The 21,966-nt window shown below is 42.3% G+C and overlaps 1 protein-coding gene across 5 annotated transcripts in view; it reads left to right on the top strand.

The window, feature by feature from the left end:
* NHSL1 (NHS like 1) overlaps positions 1-21,966 on the top strand; it is a 191,560-nt gene that overhangs the window by 100,478 nt on the left and 69,116 nt on the right. The window contains exon 1 of one of the 5 annotated variants that reach the window (XM_036415173.2): positions 3,197-3,323. The exons of the other annotated variants lie outside the window; for them this stretch is intronic. Coding sequence (XP_036271066.1) covers positions 3,308-3,323 — 16 coding nt within the window. The 5' untranslated portion in view covers positions 3,197-3,307. Of the gene's footprint in view, positions 1-3,196; positions 3,324-21,966 lie in introns of those variants that run through there. 5 annotated transcript variants of the gene reach the window in all.

The following is a 21,966-nucleotide window of genomic DNA, read 5'->3' as shown; positions in this document are numbered from 1 at the left end:
TCAGTATTTACTTTTCAGACTCAGTAGGAATGATCAGTAGTGGCAGATAATAATTTGAATGGATAATTCTTTTTCTTCCTAGTTTGAAAAAAAAATGATTATAGCGTGTCTTATGTTTTATTTCTCAAACATATTCACACTTGTTTGATAGTGAAAATGAGGGATTTAAAAAAAAATGATACTCTTATATTCTATGTTAGTAAAATACCTATTCTATTGCCATTGTTTGAGTTTAATGCTGTGAACTTTTCAGATGGGGATACTTATAATTTCACCAATGTAAAGAAGATGGTATTTGTGCTGATTATGAGTGTTATAGGAAGATTATTTTTTCCATTGAAAATATAGACACAGTGAGTTCAGCAGTATGGGAAAAATAGGTTTTTAAGCCCATGTAACCATGAATTGAAGTTGTTTTAAAGAGAAATAAAAAATCACGCCCCTCTGCTATAATTGTTACCTTGCTAAATGGATTAGTTTCCTGGGGCTGCTGTAACAAATCACCACAAATGGGTGGCTTAAGCCAGCAGAAATGCATTCTCCCAGGAGGCTGGAAGTTGGAAATCAAGGTGTCAGCAGGGCCACACTCGCTCCCAAGGTTCTAGGGGAGAATCCTTCCCGGCCTCTTCCCAGTGCTGGTGGTCCAGGTGTTCCTTGCTTTGTGGCCACATAACTGCAATCTTTGCTGCCATCTTCACCCGGCCTTCTCTGTGTCTCTGTGGGTCCTCTCCTGTCTCTTATTTTCCTTACCACTATCCTAATCCAGTGCCATCTCATCCTGATTCTTACCTTAAGTACGTCTGCAAGGACCTTATTGCCACGTAAGATCACATCCTGAGGTTCTGGGTAGACAGGAATTTGGGGGGACACCATGCAGCCTATTACATTAAATTATGGATGTTTTCACCTGGCTAGGAAGAGCAGCTTAGTTAGATGGTAATAGGCAAGGAGCTTTGTTGATCATTATTGATGTTGTGTATTGTATGTTATCACATTGCATTATAGTTGTTCATTCACCCACTTCTTGCACTAAACCATGAGAAGGCAAGAATTGTCTTTTTCCTTGAGATAATGCCCCTAACAAAATGCTTATATATATTATATTAATATACAGGCTATCTGTGTCAAAGCAAAATATTAATGGAATTGGCTAGAAGGATAGAATCTTAGAGTTAATTTAGCCCCCACATTTATAGGCCATGAACTGCTCTAAAGATCAGCTAAATAAAGCTACAGATGCAGCTGCAATCACATTCTCTTTACTTTTCAACTCGGTGTTCTTTCCAGCAATAAAGTTGTCAATATTAAAAGGTTTAACTGTGAGTATTCATAGAGTGCTATTAGGAGCATATAACCACCCAAACTCCGTCTACTAACCTATGTTCAGAAGTCTTAACTCTCCGAGTTGTAGAGTTTCTCGCTCTGTGTGCAATTTCAAAAGTTATATCTACCCCATGAGAATACATCCAGGAGTACCTTCGTAATTCCTACATTGCATCGAAGACCACTCAAGACAGGCAAGGACAAGGTATGACTCCAGCCATCCATGAGAGGGTCACATGGTGAGATGGAAAAAGCCGAGTCAGGTGATTTAGCTTTGATCTTGATGTAGCCACTGGTTAGTTGGGCAAGTTGCCTCATCGCTGAACCAGTCTACCAATGAGAAGAGCTATAAGCTTCCTTCCAGCTGTGTTCTAAGAACTAATATCACTGTCATTCCACATGCAGGATTTTTTCATCCCAGTGAGCTCTGGCTAGGGATCTCTGCTATTTTTTTTAAAAAAATATGTTTTTATTGATTTAAGAGAGGAAAGGAGAGGGAGATATAATAGAAACATCAATGATGAGAGAGAATCATTGATCGGCTGCCTCCTGCATGCCCCTCCTCCCCCACCTGGGCATGTGCTCTTGATCAGAATCGAACCTGGGACTCTTCACTTCGCAGGCTGACACTCTATCCACTGAGCCAAACCAGCTAGGGCTCTGCTATTTTTTTACGATTATAGCAACAAGGACAATGACTTCCTTGCGGTAGGAAACATTAACTGGGTGCTGCTGGGGATACTAGGAGGTGAGGAGCAGACACCCAGCGAGGATATGCTGCACCTTCTGTGCAAATCCGAAGCCATGGAGCATCCATACTGTGTACCTAGGGCTGCAGCCAGCACCCCAGGACACAGACAGATAGATGGTTCCTATGAGTCAGTTTCCTGCATCCTGTGGAGTCGAAAGGAAGACTGCACACAGCAACGGGCCCTGGGAACAATGGCCACTTCCTGTGACCAGGGGGCTCTGGAGGCTGTGGGCCACTCACTGTCAGACTGCCCTTCAAGCAGGGTGTTCCCCAGGCCACGTTAGGAGACCGTTTCTCTTCTCTCGCCTTTTAACCTGTTAAAGAGTTTCTAAGTAAAGGGACGTAGACTTCTGATGCTAACTGGCCATTTTTTAAAATGAGAACTTCGTTAAAGCCCTTCACTCACCAGAGTGGATGTAGCTTCCCAGGGGAGGGGAGAAATGTCATGATCTGATTGTGGCTGCAGTAGAGTTAGACCTTCACCTGCTGGGATGCCAACTCGGGGACATTTATTTTCGTTGCCTCCTCTGGAAAAACGGCAGGGCCCTACAAGCATAACACGCTTCACATTTTTTGTCCTCACCCTCAAGCTGAGTGACAGGAGTGGTGATAGGAACCATAGTCAGCACTTCGTGGCGCTCCCTCAGTGTCACCAGCACTTCCCCTACACGCACCCCTTTATTGAGACCCAGGCAACTGCATGCGGTCTCAACGCTAAGGTTTAGCACTGCCTGTGGACCAGTCCGTGAGTTGTCTGATATCAATAAAAAAAAAAAAGTTAGAGTATTGGAATAATGAAGTCCAAGGATAGTCGTCATTCATAGCAAACAGTTAAACTGAATCCAGTGATTTCTGCTTTTGCCTCGTGGGTCACATGAGCTGCCGCATCTGCTGCAGTGGAAACTGTGACCGGCAGGCCCGCGGACTTGCCCTGCACCGCTCTGCTCCCCTGGACCCTGTGAGCAGCAGCGGCTCACCCCTGCGCCCCTCACTTCCCCAGATGATCCCGGCTGATTCTGTGGTGTGAAACCACGCCTGGGAGATAGGGAGGTGTCAGCGGCTGGGCCAGAAAGCCGGGGATTGGGCAGTGGCTTCCTGTAATCGCAGGCGCTGGCCGGCTGCCCCGCGCTTGCTCTGGCAGGGAGCGCTGGGGAGGTGGGCTGGGAGACAGCTGTGCCTAGCACTGCAGGCGGCTCGCCGCAGAGCACGGCCCCTCCATGGGACTGCTCCACCATGTTCTGCCTGAAAGGTGAGGGGGCTCCTGGTCCCGGTGGGTGGTGAGGGTCTCCGTTAGAAAGATGGTCCTTGAGCATCCCAAGTCCAGACCGCAGGGCTGGCTCTATGAAAATCAAAGTGTGAGGGAGTTTGGAGAAGTATGAAAGTGAAAAAAGTCATTGTTCTTAGTCTGTTGCAAACAGGAAGAAAGGACCTCCTGCTGGGGAGATGGAATTTTGTTTTAGACAGAAAAGATAGTTCTCCAGAACTTTTTGGGTGTGTTTCGTATATATTTTGTCATAGACAAAAGTAGTTAAAAGTTTAGAATGAAAGGAAACTTAATGAAAGTGGGAATAGTTTACAATGGTAGTATAAATCCTATTAGGGAGCTTGCGTGTGATGAGTCAATTGCCCACGGCAAGGGTCAGAATGACTCGAAGGGGCAAACAGTTCTATTGCTATCAGCTTTCTTGTGTGAATCAGGAATGAAGTTAATTTTACTGTAGACACAGTTCTTATTCTAGCCATGTAAGGATGGTATTATTTCTCAAGTACTGTAACACGGTGAATATATGAGTGCATGTAGTGATTTTCTGATTAGGGGAGAGTGTATTTTCTCTTTTGAGGCAATTATTTTCTTTCTTCAACTCTGTTTTTCTTCCAACTCTTGTCAGAATGCAATTAATTTAGGCATTTGAGAGTGAGTGTGTTTGTCTATGAGATTGCTGGAATGGGGGAGTGAAAATGAATTTCCTCAGAACTGGAATAGATTATTTTGTTCATTTCTTTGAGTGTATGTCATTCTGTTGATGTGAAATTCTTGACAGCTTTTCAATTTTTGGAAATAAACTGGTCCCGGCTTGCTTTGTTTAACTATTCCTTTGTCCTCAGTCTATTAATGAGGAAAGACATGGATTCTCTAGACTGAACCTTTACAGACTTTAACCCTAATTTGGCATCTTAAAAACCACCCACGTCTTTAATATTAAACTGAGTTTTGGATATTTGTTTATACAGTTGGTACAAATTTGATAAAACTGAGGGGGTAAGAACAAGAAAAAACATCCCATTTTTCTCTTCCAAAGAATTAAATTAATATATACTATAGGGATTATCGAGTTGCAGTAGATTTCTAAGGAGTTCAGAAGGCTCAAATGAATTTGAATACTTCTGAAAAATAATTGTAGATTAAATGAATTATGAGTTCATTTTTGTAAAAAAAAGTTTGTGTTGTTTTTTTTTTAAGCTGTTGTCTTAAGAATGTAACTGTCAGAGCCAACATGCAGTTTTATTGGATGAGGTTGCTTGCTAACCTAGAGTAATTTCCACAGTGCAGTTGAAATCATTATGATCTAATGATAGCTTAAGGTTTAGGTTTTTAATTGAATGCAGGTGTGGAGTTGTTGCAGGGTATGACTTTTGCAGCTTCAACATATTTGTCTCCACCCATTCCCATAACAGCAATTCCACTTTATTAAAGAATCTATCAACTTCATGGACTCTTAGTTTCCGTGGAAACTTAGGAGGACAGTTTAGAAAGTTAGGTGAATGGCATGTGATGACAACAGAGTAAGTACTTTTATGCTGAAGTGTGTGTGTCTAACTGGGAATCCAAAGTCCCCATTAAAGCCCACTCCCGCTCTCCCAGCAGCCAGGACAAACAGTTGGCATTTGCTCTCTTCCTGGGATGTGTAGCCTCTTGGCTTACAGTAATGATGCTTGGGTTGCCCTTTGTGCTACAGATGAGGCGACCCCAGGCCGAAGTAATGGAGATTGAGATTCAACACAGGGATACCAAGGGCTCCTCGCAGTGCTCTGTGTTCTCCCTGTGTGTGTTCCCCTCTGGGGGAGGCACTCTCAGGTCTCACTAACTGGCCTGTTTCTGTGGCTCGCTGAGATCCTAAGGGCTGTGGAGTCTGCGGTTATGATTTGCATAGACTTGAAAGGAAACGGCTGCCCTTCTTTGGGGTTACGTTGTGTTCCTGTGCATTTCTTTTGTTTAAAGAAGACATTCACACCAGACAGCCTCCCACACGGATGCACGTTTCCTTTTCTCCATTTAGGCTATTTTTTGTTTTTCCCTGAAGTCTGGTCTACTCAGCTTTGGGTTGATTTGGTGCTAGAAAAAAAATGCCTTCTTGTAAAGAGAGATGTCATCTTTATCTCTCTTGTCAGGGTAATAGCTCATTTAGTTAGAATCACTCTCTGCTGTTGCCATTGAAGTAGCTCAGCTACGCCCACTCCACCCAAGTTCATTTTGGATGAGCAGTGCCTGAGCTCCCAGTCTCCGGGAGGATGTTCTCTCAAGTTCTGCCAAGGTCCCCGTGGTTAACAAAGCCACGATGTGTTTGTTGTTCCTTTCCTGCATAATCAATGGATGGCCCAGTGTGGTCTGGGAAGTGAGCTTCTGGCTAATCAAATAACATGGTCCATAGCAAACTACCATGCACATATCGAATACTATCCATGGTTTACTTTGTTCAAAAAATCAGAATGAAATATTTTTACCACTAAAACTGCATGGAACCTAACTAAGTTTCTCCGAGATGATTCAGATGGTAAGTTTCTTAATTGCAGAGTACACCAGTTCATCTTTATGAATATTAACGATCTTTGTAGTGCATCTCTAACTCTGAAGACTGTTTCCTACTTCTAATTTCCAATCCATCACAGGCAGATATTTTGTAAAACATAAAATCATGTGCTGTGGGCTATTGCCACAATGTCAAACAGCTGTACAAGTACCTAGACATTTCATCGCATGTCCTACAGTAATCTTCTTGTAGACTGGTAAGCAAAGCATTGGCCAACTGACACGGGTTAGTGGCTAAACAAATCCGTATTAGTTTCCTGGAGCTGCTGTAACAAATGACCATTGAGTAGTTTAAAACAGAAATTTCTTCTCTCCCAGTTCTAGAGGCTGAAGTTCAAAATCAAGGTGTTGGCGAGGCCAGGTGCCCTCTGAAGCCTTTAGGGGAGGGTCTTTCCATGCTTCTTCTGGTTTCTGAGGCCTCAGGTTTTTTTTTGGCATGTGGCCGCATCTCTGGCTCTGTCTTCCCTGTGTGTCTCCCTGTGTCTCTGTCAGGTGGTTTGCTCGATAAAGACAGCAGTCCTTTGATTTAGGGCCCACTCTACTCCAATATATGATCTCATATTAACTGATTACATCTGCAAAGACTATCCTATATAATTCTACATAATAAAGAGATGATATGCAAATTGACTCTCACACAAGATGGCTGCCCCCATGTGGTCAGAGATGGCTGCCAGAAGATGGTCGGCAGGGGAGGGTAGTTGTGGGTGATCAGGCCAGCATAGGGAAGGCAGTTGGGGGCAATTGGGCTAGCAGGGGAGCAGCTAGGCATCAATCAGGCTAGCAGGGGAGTGGTTAGGGGCAATCAGGAAGGCAGGCAGGCGAGCAGTTGGGAGCCAGCCATCCTGGATTGTGAGAGGGATGTCTGGACTGCCAATTTAGGCCCGATCTCTGTGGGACATCCCTCGAGGGGTCCCAGATTGGAGAGGGTACAGGATGAGCTGAGGGACACCATCCCTCCCCTATACCCCCCCATGCACAAATTTTGTGCATCGGGCCTCTAGTTTTCAAATAAAATCACATTCTGAGGTTCCCAATAGATGTGGGTTTTGGGGAAACACTTCACCCCATTATGTAAAATAACATTGTAAAAAAGCATTGATAGGAGATGTAGTTAATGGACAGAATATAAGAATGACTGTTCAGTCTAGCTGCTTTGATGATTCATTTGTAACTTAGGGCAAGTTCAAGACAGGTTTGTATGTGTAGGTACAAGGGTTAAAAATATACTCACAATGAATAGTCACGCAAAAGCAGAAAATGGTGCCTTTTTATTTCCAATAAGTGATCCAGTTTCCTTTATGAACTCATCCCACTGAGAAGGGGAAAAACAAAAAACAAAATTGAACTCAGTTGACTGCAGTCAACTCAGTGTGAGCCAAAAATTTAAACAGTTGCATTAGATGGCTCAGTCTGCTGGATGACTCAGTCGTTCAGAATTCTCCTGTGATCTTTCTCTCCAAAGTGGATTCTGTTGCCGAGTCTCCCCCCGTATTAATAAAACAGAAGCGATGCATGCGAAATTACATCCTTTTGAATCATTGGCTCTAACATTACATAGTTTACTAAGTTGTAAAGCAGGATACCCCTGTGTAGTTGAGTTTAAGACCATTGCTCTTTATGAAAGGATTAAGTATAAGTCCTTTTGTGTTCTAAGGATAATTTCAGCATGCTTTGTGAACATCCTGGACCTTAATTTTCTGAATTTAATGTTGGATTTTACCCGGCCAGCATTCTCTACAGAGATTTAAACCTGGCTTTGGTGTTTGGACTAGATTCTTCCCCTTTCTTCGGTCTTCTGTATCGTCCAAGAGCTGGACATCTAGTTCCGTGGATTGGAAACAGGGTGAATTGTGTGGAGCGGGTGTCTCCCAGCTGCCCGCATGCTCAGCATGGCAGGGTCCCGTCCACATCCTTTTCTGCTTCACAACTTACAGATTTAGGAAAGCCTCTAGGTTGTCTAATAATAGCAGAGTTATGTTGCAGATTACAGCTCAGAACTATCTCAGGCATGCGCTTCTGCTCCCGCGAGGGCAGTTCATACTTAAAAACGCAGCTCTCTCCTTCCCCGCTGTGCACCCTGGAGCGGATCACAGGCCGCTCTCCAGTTGTCTTGTGCATGTTGTGTATGTAAAAGAATTCCTTAGATTCTTTCCTCAGCAGCATTTGGAAAGTAATGTCTGGAATCAGAAACAGATTTGTTATTTCTGTGCTGAAACAAGTGCATTTTTCAAGTTAGCTAGCAAGCAGCCCTCTTCTCTGGCAGGTTCCCCACCCCTTCCCAAATCCAGTAATAAACTGTCAAGTAAGCCTTGTGCAAAGTGTATGCCATTTTACTCTTTGATCTGAACATCATCTTAAAAGACCTGAACAATTAAAACGCAAGGGAACCTGGAAAGGTTGCGTCCACGTGAATCCGGACATTTTACTGTCATACATTCAGCAGCAGCTTTAGAGCCGTAGTCCTGCCATTCTCCCCCCACCCCCTCCTTTCATTCAAAAATTGCATATAATTGTTAGTCAATAACCTGCCGCTACCAAAGGGAATTCACACTTGCTCAATCTGCAATTTAAAGCAGCACTTTTAATAAACACACTGGTGATATCATGCATTTTTCAAACTGGCCTGGCAGAGCCCTTGAAATTTAATAAACCAAACAAAGCTAGCCCTGTATTTCCTTTGTCTCTCCCTTGAAAACTTTGTCATGCTTTCTAGTTCCCCTTCTGTCTCCCACTACTAATCAAAATCTTGCTTTTGAGTGTGTGGCAGTAGAAGCCAGATCGCCTTGTTGAACAGATGATTCACTATGAACTGGGAGATGCCATCCTTAAGGGATGAATGAGCGGTTAACCCGTTCACCGGCTCTGCTGCCTGAGCGCACAGCGCTGGGGTCTGCCCCTCCGGAGCATGCTCTGTGCGGAGAGAGTGCTCCTGCTAATTTGGTGGAACTGAATCAAATGACTTCAATTGCCAAAAGCGTTGGCAGAGGTTCCAGTTAAATTCTCAATTTTTAACATGTCCTGTCTCGTTTTTACCTATTTTTGTTGATTTCTGTGTCTGTCTTTTGTAGCTTTTTTCCCCCCCTTCCCCTTTCTTATCCTCTGATTGCCCGTTGGGGGAGCTGTGTTAAACCTCAGCCGGATTGAACTCCCTCCGGTTGCGAAGGTGTGATCAGTAGTCCGCACACGCGTTAGGGAAGGTGGTGGTTAATAGACGAAGGCAGATGGATCAGTGTGATAGAGGCAGTTTGCCACTCAGGACGTCCTGTCCCCACCATCAGCCAGGCACAAAGGTATGCCCGGGTATGTATTTTCCTCCTGTAAATATCAGAAGCAGATACTGCTGGAAGCAACCTGAGGGGCTGTTAGCAATTAATAGCTTTTGCATGAGTAAACAGCTGGGTGAGATTTTTGTATCGGGGACTCTGGGTGGGAAGATGGATATTCTTAATTTGAAAGGAAAATGTCAATTATATTATAAAATCATACAGAGCGCTTGAATTTGAAACCGGAAGGTCTTTACTCGACAGGCAATATGATGACAAACTATTTGGTCTGACGTTCACAGCATTCATCCTTCACCGGCTGATTACATGACATTTGTCAGGTTTTGTTGCTTTAGATTGGGTTTAGAATTTTCATTGTTATAGTCAAAACATGGCTAGCCCTGGGAACCACTGAGACAGATAGCCATGCTGACTTGAACTTGGGTTTAATTTGTTGGGGGAGGGAGGGGTAAAGGGTGCATGATAAGAGGAATGTGAACACTCCTGGCCACTTTCTCTTTGGAATGTCTTCTTACAACAAAAAGGTATAAATAGCATCTAGTGAGCTTTAGGAATCATGCGATGAAATGTAATTGATGTGGATTTCTGGGTTTTTTGTTTGTTTGTTTTTAAAATATATATATTTTATTGATTTTGTACAGAGAGGAAGGGAAAGAGATAGTTAGAAACATCGATGGGAGAGAGTCATCAATCAGCTCCTCTTGCACACCCCCTACTGGGGATATGCCCGCAACCAAGGTACATGCCCTTGACCAGAATCGAACCTGATACCCTTCAGTCCCCAAGCCGATGCTCTATCCATTGAGCCAAACTGGTATCGGCGATGTGGATTTCTGTTTAAGCGGAGATTGGTTTTCACAAGTCAGATTCTGTGTTACATGTTGGTTCTTGAGAAGTTTCACAAGGCAGCATTTGAAAACAAAAGAGAAAAAGCTCTCTTTTGATGGCCAGAAGAGAACATCCGTGTTTTTTCTTTTTTTATTTCACTGAGTGAAACTTCGAGGTTCATCACCACTGACGCTCTCAGAGTGGAAGTGGGACAGGTGCCCTGCTCTGCCTAGGGAGCTGACATTGGGAGGCGGAGGGGGAGGAGGAGAGGGAGGGGAAGGAGGAGGGGGTGGTAGGGAAGGGGGATTGTGCTCTCTGAGAGGTGTTCTTACAGGAAGGCGGCGGACAGCCACATGGTTCAGGGCTGCTTCAGGGGAGGGGCAGGAGTCAGGAGATTCCAGAGTCGCCAGAAAATCTGCTGAGGAAATGGAGTTACACCAGACTGAGAGAAGTGACTTTTCTGTGTCCAAACAGAAAAAGTTCCTTAGTGAGTAAAAAGGAGCCCTTGTAAATGCTTAGAGATGAGATGAGATGAGATGAGATGAGATGAGATGAGATGAGATGACAGAAAAGGCAGCATGTGGAAGCCCTCAGCACCCATGGTTTTTCATCTCTCCTTCCTTAGCCGACTCCCAGACTGAGGTTTTGCTTTATTCAGACCCTTTCCTAATTTTAAGGGGACCCTTTCCCCTCTAGTCCCTTCCCTTTTTCCTGGAAAACTGTTGCTATAAGAAAATACCCAGTTTTATGCAAAAAAAAGGGGCCAATATTATCTTTAAGGTGGCTAATTTATATATCTAGATTCATCCAAAATTTGCTGATATTCCAAAATAGTTCTGAAGTTCCTCAAAGCTGACCAGAATGTTTCAGTAGAATTTTGAGTTATAAGTGTTTCCTTGCTGGATATCGGGGGCACCTGCCATGTGCCATGCACGGTCCCCCCCGCACCCATCCCCCCAGGAGACCCTCCCTCGTGCGGCTCCTGCCCATCTCCCAGGCCCAAGACCTCCGCTGCCATCCTGGCCACCTATGCCCACTTCTGGGGAGTCCGCCTTCTTCAAGATTAACTCTGAGCACAAAGCAAAGCCGAAGACTTTTTACAGAGTTTTCCTAGTAACCATGACCCCAATAACAAAAGTAATTGCCAGATTAGCGACGAAGATTGAATAAATCCCGACTCTGTCCATTGATGTAAGCTTGTGTAACGATCTCCCTGGCTGTGAAAAGAGAATCTGCCTGGTAAAATACTGAGTATTGAATAGCAACTTACGTAAGATGCTGGGCATTTTCTCACAAGTATGTAGTCAGACAGGGTATTTCTTTCTTACAGTTTACCTTTCAATTACAGTTTATAGTCAATACAATTTTGTATTAGTTTCAGGTGGACAGCATAGTGGTTAGACAATCATACGCTTTACAAAGCATTCCCTTTGATATTACTGGTACCCGTGTGGCCCCATCCATAGTTTTTACAGTATTATTGACTACTAGAGGACCAGTGCATGAAATTCTGCACAGGCAGAACCCCAGGCCTCACTGCGGAGCTGAGGGCACCACCTGCACCGCACAGCTCTGACTGGTGGTTTGGTTGTGACACCATTAGGGTGTCACGACCACAGGCCTTTTATAATACAGGGTATTTCCTATGCTGAACTTTATATCCCCTTGACTGTTTTGTAACTGACAATCTGTACCGCTTAGTCCTTCACCTTTTTTCACCCATTCCCCTCTCTTCTCTGGCAACCATCAGTCTGTGTTCTGTATCTATGAGTCTGTTTCTATTTTATAGCAATGCTATTTAAATCTGACCTCCCTTAAGTGCTTCATAACGTTACTGATTAGGCTTACCTCGGGCTTGGGGAGGTAAAGATTAATTTGTACCATAATTTGCAAATATAGTATAAACTACCTAGTGAGAAGGGTAGATAGATAACTGCTGGTATTCTTTTTAAAATAAATATTAAAAAACACATTTTTATTAATTTGCGAGAAAGAGAGGGAGAGAAGTAGAAACATGAATGAGAAAGAAACACATTGATTATCTGCCTTCTGCAACCCTGGCATGTGCCCTGACCAGGAATCGAACTGGCAACCTCTTGGTGTGTGGGTTGATGTGCTCAACCATTGAGCCACATTGGCGAGGAGACTTCTGGTTTTCCATTGCAGCATATTTATACCAACTTCTGTAACATTTTCTGGAATCATAGTTGTATGACTACACCCAAATGAACACAAAGTACTGTAAGTCACATAGACTGGCAATGAGCATGAACCAACACAAATATTTTGAAAGCAGTGGAAGCCAGCGAGTATCCTGATACCGCTCTCACTGCTCCAGTGGAAGTGTTTTCTGCCACAGCAGTTGAGACAAAATCTTTCCACCTTGGAAGTGTTCCCTGGCAGAACAAGTCCTTGATAAAAATTTAAAACAAGATTTGGACCTCATATGGTGCCTTTTATAATATTGTTTTATTTTCACAAAATCTTTTCCTATCCAGAAGGAAGGATGGATGAATGGATGGTTTAATACTTACATAGAGATTTTATTTCACAAAAAATCTCTTTCTCTCTAGAAGGAGCAATGGATAGTGTTACCCGTACGTAGGTCTACTTTAGGTTGATTGCTGAGGAGTTGGTACCCAGCTCTCCTTAATCACTGGGGTGTTTCTCTTCTCACTATATTCCTTTTTTTAATTATTATTATTATTTTTTTATCAGTAATTGGCAGCCCATTTTTCACCTCAGAGAGAATTGGTTAGTGAGTGTAAAATTGGCCAACTGAATTATCAGTACATTACAATGGATGTGTCAAAAAGGTAGCATTCTCAAAAGATGGCATTATATGTCCATCTCCAAAAATGCTGAGTCCATAAAGGACTTGAGTGCAGATGAGTGATTTTTTGATGGCTTGAAGCATGGTTTAAATGTAAAACGTTAGTTTGATATTTGCCTTCTTTTAGTCGTCCACCTAGAATACCTAAAGCTGAACTATCTAGTGCCTTTTTTGCTTCCCATAGAAAGTTAATGTTGGAATGGCAAATATTCTAAATCTTTATCTATCTATATATATTTTTTTGTTTCTGATAACAAATTCTGCTGAGAATGAGTTTGTCTTAGTTGCTCCCAACCCTCAGCTGCCTTCATGAAATAGATGAATAGATCCATTGTTGGCGTTATCTGCAAAAAATGACGCGCCTGTGACCCGAGGAGAATGCAGGAGCCCCTAAAATAGGTGAGACTCCCTGGGCACATGACATGCCAGAGGGTTCTCCGGGCTGCTGTTCGGACTGTTTGACCAGGTTTTCTTTAATCGTCCTTCCACTCATTTCACCATTGGAAAGTGACCTTCATGCTCTCTGGGTGAAGAGTCAGCCACCTTCCTCTGTCTCCTGCTCTGTGTGATGTCTGAAATTAGGTCAGCCTGTATGGATGTGCCGTGGAGAAATGAGAGAGCCGGCTTCTGTCTGCCGAAGTGGTCCTTCCCTCACCGCACAATGAGAATGCTCACTCACACTGAGAGGATTCTCTGGTCAGTGTCGAGTCCTTCGCTGAACCTAGTCCTTGTGATGTACAGGTAACTCCCGAGTTTCTATCTCCAGCCAAGACCTCTCCCCTAAACTTTAAATATGAATATCCAGATGCCTGCTCCATATTTCCAAGTGGATGTCTATCAGGCTTTATGAACATATCAAACCTCCTGCCTCCCCACCTTTGCCCCCACATCCAGTTCACCGCAGTCTTCCTCATTTCAGTAGGTGGCAAATCCGTCTTTCCAGTTGCTTAGACCAAAAACCTTAAAGTCATATGACTCCTTTTCTCTCATACCCCACTTTTGATGTGTCAGAAAATCCTCTCGACTCTATTTTTAAAATATTTTCCAGGATTTGACTCCCTTGCACCACTCCACTGCTACCTTCCAGCTTGGGTCTTACCTGGACTGATATCATAGCTCAGCCCATTTTCAACCCCGCAGCCAGAGTGAACTTAAAAAAACACGTGAGAATCATGCCACTCCTTTGCCCAAAACTCCACTTCACTCAATAAAAGCTCAAGTCTTGGCAATTTCTCTTGTGTTTGAGGATGTCAGTCACAGGCCGAACCTAAACCCTAGAGGGGAGGGATTGTTGTCTTAGTTCCAGGACTTATAGCTGTGTCAATCCTCAGTCCGCCAGAAAAGCAAGAAGCTTCCCTGCGGAACTCCAGCCCCAGGGGTTCTGTTCCCTTCAGATGCGCACGGAAGGTACGGCCTTTGCTGAGACTCCTTCATCTTTTCTGTGATGGGAATGAAGACTGTTCTCTCTCACTTTGTCTTTAAAGGTAGCAGTCTGTACAGTTAGCACAGCTACTGTGCTGTACTTTCAGTCTTTATTTAGTGAGTTTGGTAAGAGAGTTTCTGATGGAATTTGAGGGAATTGATTCTCATGGTTTTTATGATAATGAGGACAAAGCAGTAGGGAGCCTATTCAAGTCAGAATGCTAACTTACATGTTTACTCAGGTTTTACTCTTATGAGTATATTTGTTTTGCTGAGCTTTGATATGTTATGAGGAATAGCAACCAGTTCTCCAGGATCAGAGCAGCTTGTTTTACTTTCATAGAACCCCGGTGTGTTCTTTCATGTATCATTAGCAGGGACTGCAGTGTGCGATTTGCATGTTTTCCATGTACTTCCTACTGTGTGTGGTAGTGATAGGTTCTCCTAGATTCTAAGCTCCTTAAGGGTGCAGCCCAATAGACCACCAAGAAGAGATTCCAGTCCATATTTATGGAGTAAAGGAATGAAATGTAATGTTTAACCTAGTTCAGGTGAAAAGGAGTTGAGCCATCAGTCACTAGGAAAATAAATGGACTTTTCTGAGGATAGTTTAAAGTATAAAAGTGGACTTTTCTACTTTCAGTGGGGCTGAAAATATGCAGGTGAAAAGCAGAATACGTAAGATTTTTAACTTTTGGAGTTTTATTTTCTATAGCAACCGGGTAGGAAAAATGCAATGCAACGACTTCAATCATGGATGGCTTGGAAGAGGGGGAAGCTGATCATAGAGGAGGAGGAAGGTTAATGTGTTTCTAGAAATTCAAACATTCAGAACAAATGAGTCTGGGCTTTGTGGCGACTGGGAGAGGCGGGGGGAGGTCCATTGCTCAGGTCACTTCTTGGTCTTTGAAGTAGCAGGTCACCCTCGGAGAAACGGCCACGCCCCCGTTGGCTTCTCTCAAGCACCCGTCTGAAGTGTGTTATTTCTATTAAAGGACTGAGGATTTACTCTCTGCACTTCCTTCCCGCTTGGCTTTTCAATTAAGCACACTCACACCCTCCAGTGCATAGTCTGGTAGATGAGCAGTAGAGCACAGACCAAAAAAGAAAAGTGGTAAAATTACCTTTAGGAATATGGGATTATTTTCTCTTAGCAAACCATTATTGAAACAAGTGAGTCTTTTTATTTCTATAGACATTTTATTCCATTTGGTCCTCCCATCCCTGGTTCTAAATGTTCAAATCCACTGGATTGTTTTCTCGGGCTCTCCTGTATGCATTCATCATTCCATTTCCATTGCAATTCTTGTTCCCCATTTTTCTCTTTAAATATGCTTTCAATTTAGTTGCTGTGTTTTTCTGTCTGTATTAGATATTATGAGAACAAGCTGGTTATTATTCAGGACCTTATGTCAGAGTATACCTGGAGGTTCTCTATTAATACCTGTTGAGTGATTGAATGCTTAGCGGCATTAGGGACTTGACCCTCTCTCCTTTATCTCTGTGAACTGTTCTAGTTATTAAAAGTTATAGGCACCTTGACCTATAGGTTGTCTCTTCAACTAAAAAAAAAAAAAAAAATGCAAATGATGGACCAATCATTTAATGACCATTTGAGGTCTTACTAAAATGCACACTCAGGATGGTGAGCCTGAAATTGTCATGATGTGGTTAACTGAGTAAACTCTGCACAAGAAGCAGAAATGCCCTTAACTGGGGAGTCAGAGAGGGCTTTTGGTGCTCGGTCTGTCATTTACTAAGTCTGAGGAAGCCCCTGAGCCTCTCTGAGCCATTTCCTCCATCTGATAAAGTGTGACCGCCCTGCCTCCTAGATGTGGTGATGTTGTTGGAATCAAATGAGATAAGGTGCCTAGAAGTAGCAGGACACTGGCATCCTCCCCTTCCAGTCAATCCCACCTCTCTCACAGGTTCTGGAGCCCATCTTTCCGCTCCATCCCCTGGGCCAGCACTGCCTTCGTGTGGTAACTATTAGCATTTCATGCTTTTATTGGCTTATCAGCTCCTAACTCCCTGATTCTAGGCTAATTGCTCTCTAATCCCTTCTCCAAACTCTACCTAGAATGTGGATAACAGACCTCGTGTGTTTCTCCTCAGATTTACACTCTTCATCCCTAACCCCCACTTCCCACCATGCCATTATCTTTAGGATAAAGTTAACTTCCTTAACCTGACCTAGAGGAGCCTTTCATGAAAGAATGCCTCCTTATCTTTCTCTTCAGCCTCAATGGTCACTGTCCTTTTCCTCCATGCATATTCACTTTTGTCTTTCTTTGCCTGTGCCAGGACCCTCAGCCTAGAATGAATATTTGTTCCCCCCTCCCCCCCCACCCCCGTTTCTTCCTCCTAACATTTAAATATATATTTTTTTATTGATTTCACAGAGAAAGGGAAAGGGAGAGAGAAATAGAAACATTAATGATTAGAGAGAAACATCAATTGGCTGCCCCCTGCATGCTCCACACTGGGGATTGAGGCCGCACTCTGGGCATGTGCTCTGACCAGGAATCAAGCCATGACCTCCTGGTTCGTAGGTCAACACCCAACTATTGAGCCACCCCAGCTAGGCTCTTCTGACTAACATTTAGATTTGACTCACAGGACTCAGTTCAGATGTTCTCTCCATAACAAATATTTCAAAGCTGGTTTTGAACCCCTCCATTGTGTGTCCCCATCACAATGTCATATAGCTTGTGCTAGGCACTAAGCATCTAGAAGGCAGGGAATGTGTATCTTTCATTATCATGCCAAGAATCATATAAATGTTGATTGAATTTTTCATTAGTATTTGAAAAATATGAGGACAAATTCTGGTGTGTTGTTCAACTTAGTATTGGAGATAAAGTAGCAAGTATTACCCTAACCTTGTATAAACTTATAAACTGTTCACAGCTGAGAATGCTTTGGCTCATGCCAGCTATTCTCGCTAAATAATTGCTAACCAGTTGAAATGCATAAAGAATTTTAAGTAAGATTATTTGTCTTTGAAGAAGTAACTATGCCAAGAGATCCTATAATCATTCAGATTTTACCTGGGAAAACTGTGATTGGGATGCAGTAGCACAATATTCTGTAGGAGTCAATGATCTGGATGTTGTCAACCAAAGCCAGGAATTGAGGTTTAGGGTTGTAGTATTTATTACCTGGAATGGTGATGCAAACTAATAATAATAATCCATTAAGGAAAGTACAGGTAAACAATCTAATGATTAATTCATAATTGATTATCTAGGTGAAATGGTCTTTTTTGAGGAATGTTGGTCTTTTTGAGTAATAATGGTCTTTTCTGGAATTGAGAAGTCTACCTAGTGGAAAACGACCTCTCCACTCTACCAACGGTGATAGTCAAAATTTGGGGTCCCGTGACTTTCAGCCCCTGGTGGCATGCCTGTCAGTATGTTGCACTGTATGGCAAAAGGACTTGACAGATGTAACTAAGGCTACTACTCAGAGACTGTAATAGCGGGGTTATCCTGGATTATCCAGGGGAGTTTGATGTAATTACACAAACCTGTAAGTGCTGAGCTTTCTCCTCGCTGATGGTGAAGGGGAAGTCGGGAGATTCTAAGTGTGAGAGTGATTCATTGCTGGCTTGAGGTTGAGGGAGTTACTAGGAAACTGAGAAGGAACTGAATTCTGACAAAAACCTAAATAAGCTTGGAAGCAAATTTTACCTTCACAGACTCCAGATAAGAGCCCAAGCCAGCCAATACCTCCATCGAGGCCTGTAAGACCCTAAGCAGAAAGCCCAGCCAAGGCTGCTGGGCTACACAACTGTGAGATGATAAATGGGTCTTGCTTTAAGATGCTAAGTTCATGGTAATTTGTTATAATAGCAGTAGAAAACTACTGCACCAGCACAACAAAACCAAAAAGGGGATTGAGATATATAATCTTTTGGTTTGGGGACCTTTCTCTTAGAAGATTTGATTTCCAGAGGACCTTAACATTGAATGCACAATATCTGACAAACACTAAAATTGAATGCCCTTTCCAACAGCTGTAAGGGGTCTTTATTTCTGGCTGATCCATGACCTTTCCCTGACCTTATGAACATCATAGTTGACCCAAGGCATGCCTTTAAGTATGCCTCAGACTTATAAGGGCTCCAGTGGAAAAATCAGCCAAGGGATCTTACATTATTATGTGCTGACTTCGTGCAGGAAAGGCTAACAATAATAAGTTGGAGGAATGAATGTTGTTTGTGGTAGTAGAATATCAAAGGCTCATCTTCGATTTTTCCAAGTGTTGTGTAAAAGGAGGACATCTGAGATGCTGACTTCTTTTTAGCACTGTTTTTCTCATGCTGCCTTCATGAGAGCCATTCTCTTTGTCAAAGGCCCCCCTCATACCCTAAATGCTGGAAATACACTAATATTTGGTTAATGAAAAGAGAGGATTTGCTTTTGACTTCCTTTAAGAAGTACTATACTCTCATATTGTGATTCTAAAAGCCATTCATTTTAGTTGTGATGTACAGAACAGCAAAGACTTGAGTCTGGGTCATGCTTTGCCAGTGTGGTAAATTTGTCCATATTAAATATTGAAACAGTTGCCTTAGTATCAAAATAGAGAAAGTTGTGTCTGTTCAAGATGATTGATAAGAGAAGAGTCAGAAATAAACAGAGTTGATAACCTACTTAATCACTTACCTTTGTGGAAACGGACTATTGTCTACATCTTTCTAGAGGACAAATCATGAATTACACATTTTTTTTCTCGAAACACAAAATAATAAGCTTATAGATAACTCTTTGAATGACTAGTCAAAGAATGACAATTAGAAAGACAGACTACTGACTTGATGTACCACCACTGCCATCAAAGTTTAAAAACTTGGCACAATTTGTTTTGCTTGCTTTGGTTAATTTATATGTGTAATGACTTTGAGATGTAATCCTAGCTTTGGAAATGATAGTTCTGCTTGATCCACTGCACATGCATTTTATTATTCAGATATTGTCTATATTTTCTTGCTTTTCTGAACCAGTCTCTTTCCTTTGTCTCAGCATATTTACTTTTTCAAAAGAAACATTTACTTAGGATGAGCAAACCTACTGCACAGTGCTGTTTGAAGGCCAGGCTGGCTATTAAATTGTCTCTGTCTTTTCCCCATTTTTTTTCTTTGATCCTAACACCTGGCACAATTGTTAGTTCAGATCTGCTTTGTTGCTGTTGTTTTTGCCCCTTTAAATGTGTTCTCATCCCTTCCTTGTGATAGAAACTGGCTCATCCTGTTCCTTTTATCATGCTCCTTTACTTGGGTATTATGTCAGTCATCCAATTAAGAATATATTTTTGAAGTAATACAAGAAACAAAATCTTGACATTTTAGACTTATCATATAATCATCTGAATACATTTACTTAAAAGCCTATAGCCCAGCCAGATGGCTCAGTTGTTTGAGCCTTATCTTATACACCAAAAAGTTTGCAGGTTCAAGTCCTGGTCAGGGCACATAGCTACGTTGTGGGTTCGATCCTGGTTGTGGAGCATATAGGAGGCAACTGATTGATGTTTCTCTCTCTGTCTCTTTCAAAACAAATTAAGTGAAAATATCCTCGGGTGAGGATTTTTTAAAGAAGCTTTATAATTATGTCAAAGAACTTGCTTTCTCTTCATAATCTTCTCATCTGAGTGTTAATATATACTACTTACCAGCTCTCAGTGAATTACAAAATATGGCTTGGAAAATGGCCCATGTACCTGGGAGGAGGAATAGAAGAGGAATAAATAAAGAGGAGGGTTTGGCTTCCAATTCACAGGCTCTTGCCTTCTGTGGGGCTTTCACATCACTGATGACTGGCGCTGCCCCGTGGAACGCTGTGACAGTGGGGCAAGTCCCTGAACTTCCCTGGGTCTCAGCTCTTTCATCGCTAAAACGCCTAACTCACAGGATTTTCATGACCTTTCACTGGGATAATGCGCGCAGATCTTGACTGGAACCTGGCTGGACCTGATAACTGTTCGTGCCCATTTTCTGCCTGTCGCTTGTGTGTGTGAAATGCTGCGTGGGCTCCTGTGCGTCTCATTGGCACTGGCCACACTGCAGTGTCAGCGGATCTTTTCACGTGGAGTATTCCGTTTCCTAAGTGGATCAGTCAGGGTCGTAGTGGGTACCCACTTCTTCCTACTGTTCCTATGGAAATGCTGGACACTGCTAATCCAGCTTCACTCTGAGTTGCCATTTACCCGGAGCTATGAATTCAGCTGCTATTCACGGGTGTAAATGAGGAAATTTGTCTTCACGGTGCCACAAGCCTAATAAGCCTTATTACTCCTTTGTCACTTCAGATTAAGATTTAAGAAAATTAACTTTTATTTTTTCTTTCCACTTCTGCCTTTTCTGTTTCAGCGTCCCAGACTGCTGCTTGTGTGACAAATCAGATTGGTCATCTAAATGTTTATATGGATTTTGGTGTCCCATAATTTTTTTTTTCTGTGCTGAATTTTAATTCCCAAAGTATGTATTTACAAAAGAAATCCTTATCGTGATAAATTCAGTGCAGCCTCGCCGCACTGGCTTGACCTCAGATGGTCAATAGGATCAAGAGGAGGAGTCGAAGAAGGGTGACATGATTTGTGTGCTGCTTATACAGCTGGCTCAATTTGCTTTCTTGTTTAAACACTGCAAAGCAAAGACGAGCTAATGTCATACACATGACAGGATGCATTACCTTCTTAAAGCATATCTAAGTGCAAAGAAGCAAGGATGGATTCTGGGAAAATTTCAGAAACCTACCAAACATGCCAAACTTTTTTATAGATCCTATGAAGATGGGTTTTATTCAACTCTTAAGACCATATGTCAGGTTATTTTAAGCTTTATTAATTGGCATTGTAGCTAAAAAATAGAAGTAAAAGAGGATATTTAAATACAAAAGCAGGCATTTTAGAAAGCCATGATGCAGAGAAAGTTAAATTTTAAAGCTGATGGGATATAGTCAAAACTGCATGCAGAGGGAAGTTAGTAAATTTACACATTTTTATTTTTAAACAAGAAAGAATAAAAATTAAGCTCTCGACTCAAACATAATAAAAATAGGAAAGTCACAAATCCACTGGAATGTGTTTCATATATTACAGGTGTTCTGGGAACAAGAAGAAAGGGAAGGAAAGTGGCATATATATAAAGAAAAACTGGGGGCTGTATATGGCAAAGTGTGATCAACATTACAATGTAGGAACCCAAAAGAACATTTTAAAATCTTGGGATCATTTTTGCCAAATATTTTCAAAAATTTCTCCCTAAAGACTTCCTTCCTTATCAGATCCCAAAATGTTTCTCTAACACTTAAGTTGCCCTTCGAACTCCCCTGCATTTCCTCATGTATCAACCCAGTTAACCTCAATTTTTATTTTATTAGTTTTTGTACAAAAAAAGTACAGCTATGGTTTTATATCTTCTAGCTTTGGGTGCATAAAATAATGAGTGTATAAGACTGAATGCTTGCTGTTTCTGACAGGACAGAGCATTCTGTCTTTTATCTCTCTCTATCACATAATTCTGTACCCAAAACAGAACTTAGAGCTCAACTAATGACAGTCTGTCATTACAAATGTGAAAACGCCAAGGCCCAGGGGCATTAAGGTTCCAGGTCTCACATAGCAAGGTGTGGGGATTAGAAATTGCAATTTTCAGCCCTTGGCTCCTCTCTCTCTACCTTAGTTTGTAGCCAGCCCAGTTACTATGTGT

The sequence above is a fragment of the Pipistrellus kuhlii genome, unplaced genomic scaffold (genome assembly GCF_014108245.1).
Source record: "Pipistrellus kuhlii isolate mPipKuh1 unplaced genomic scaffold, mPipKuh1.p scaffold_m20_p_5, whole genome shotgun sequence".
In the NCBI taxonomy this organism is placed as follows: domain Eukaryota; kingdom Metazoa; phylum Chordata; class Mammalia; order Chiroptera; family Vespertilionidae; genus Pipistrellus; species Pipistrellus kuhlii.
The sequence above is the reverse complement of the archived record's forward strand: the minus strand, read 5'-3'. Positions and strand labels throughout refer to the sequence as shown.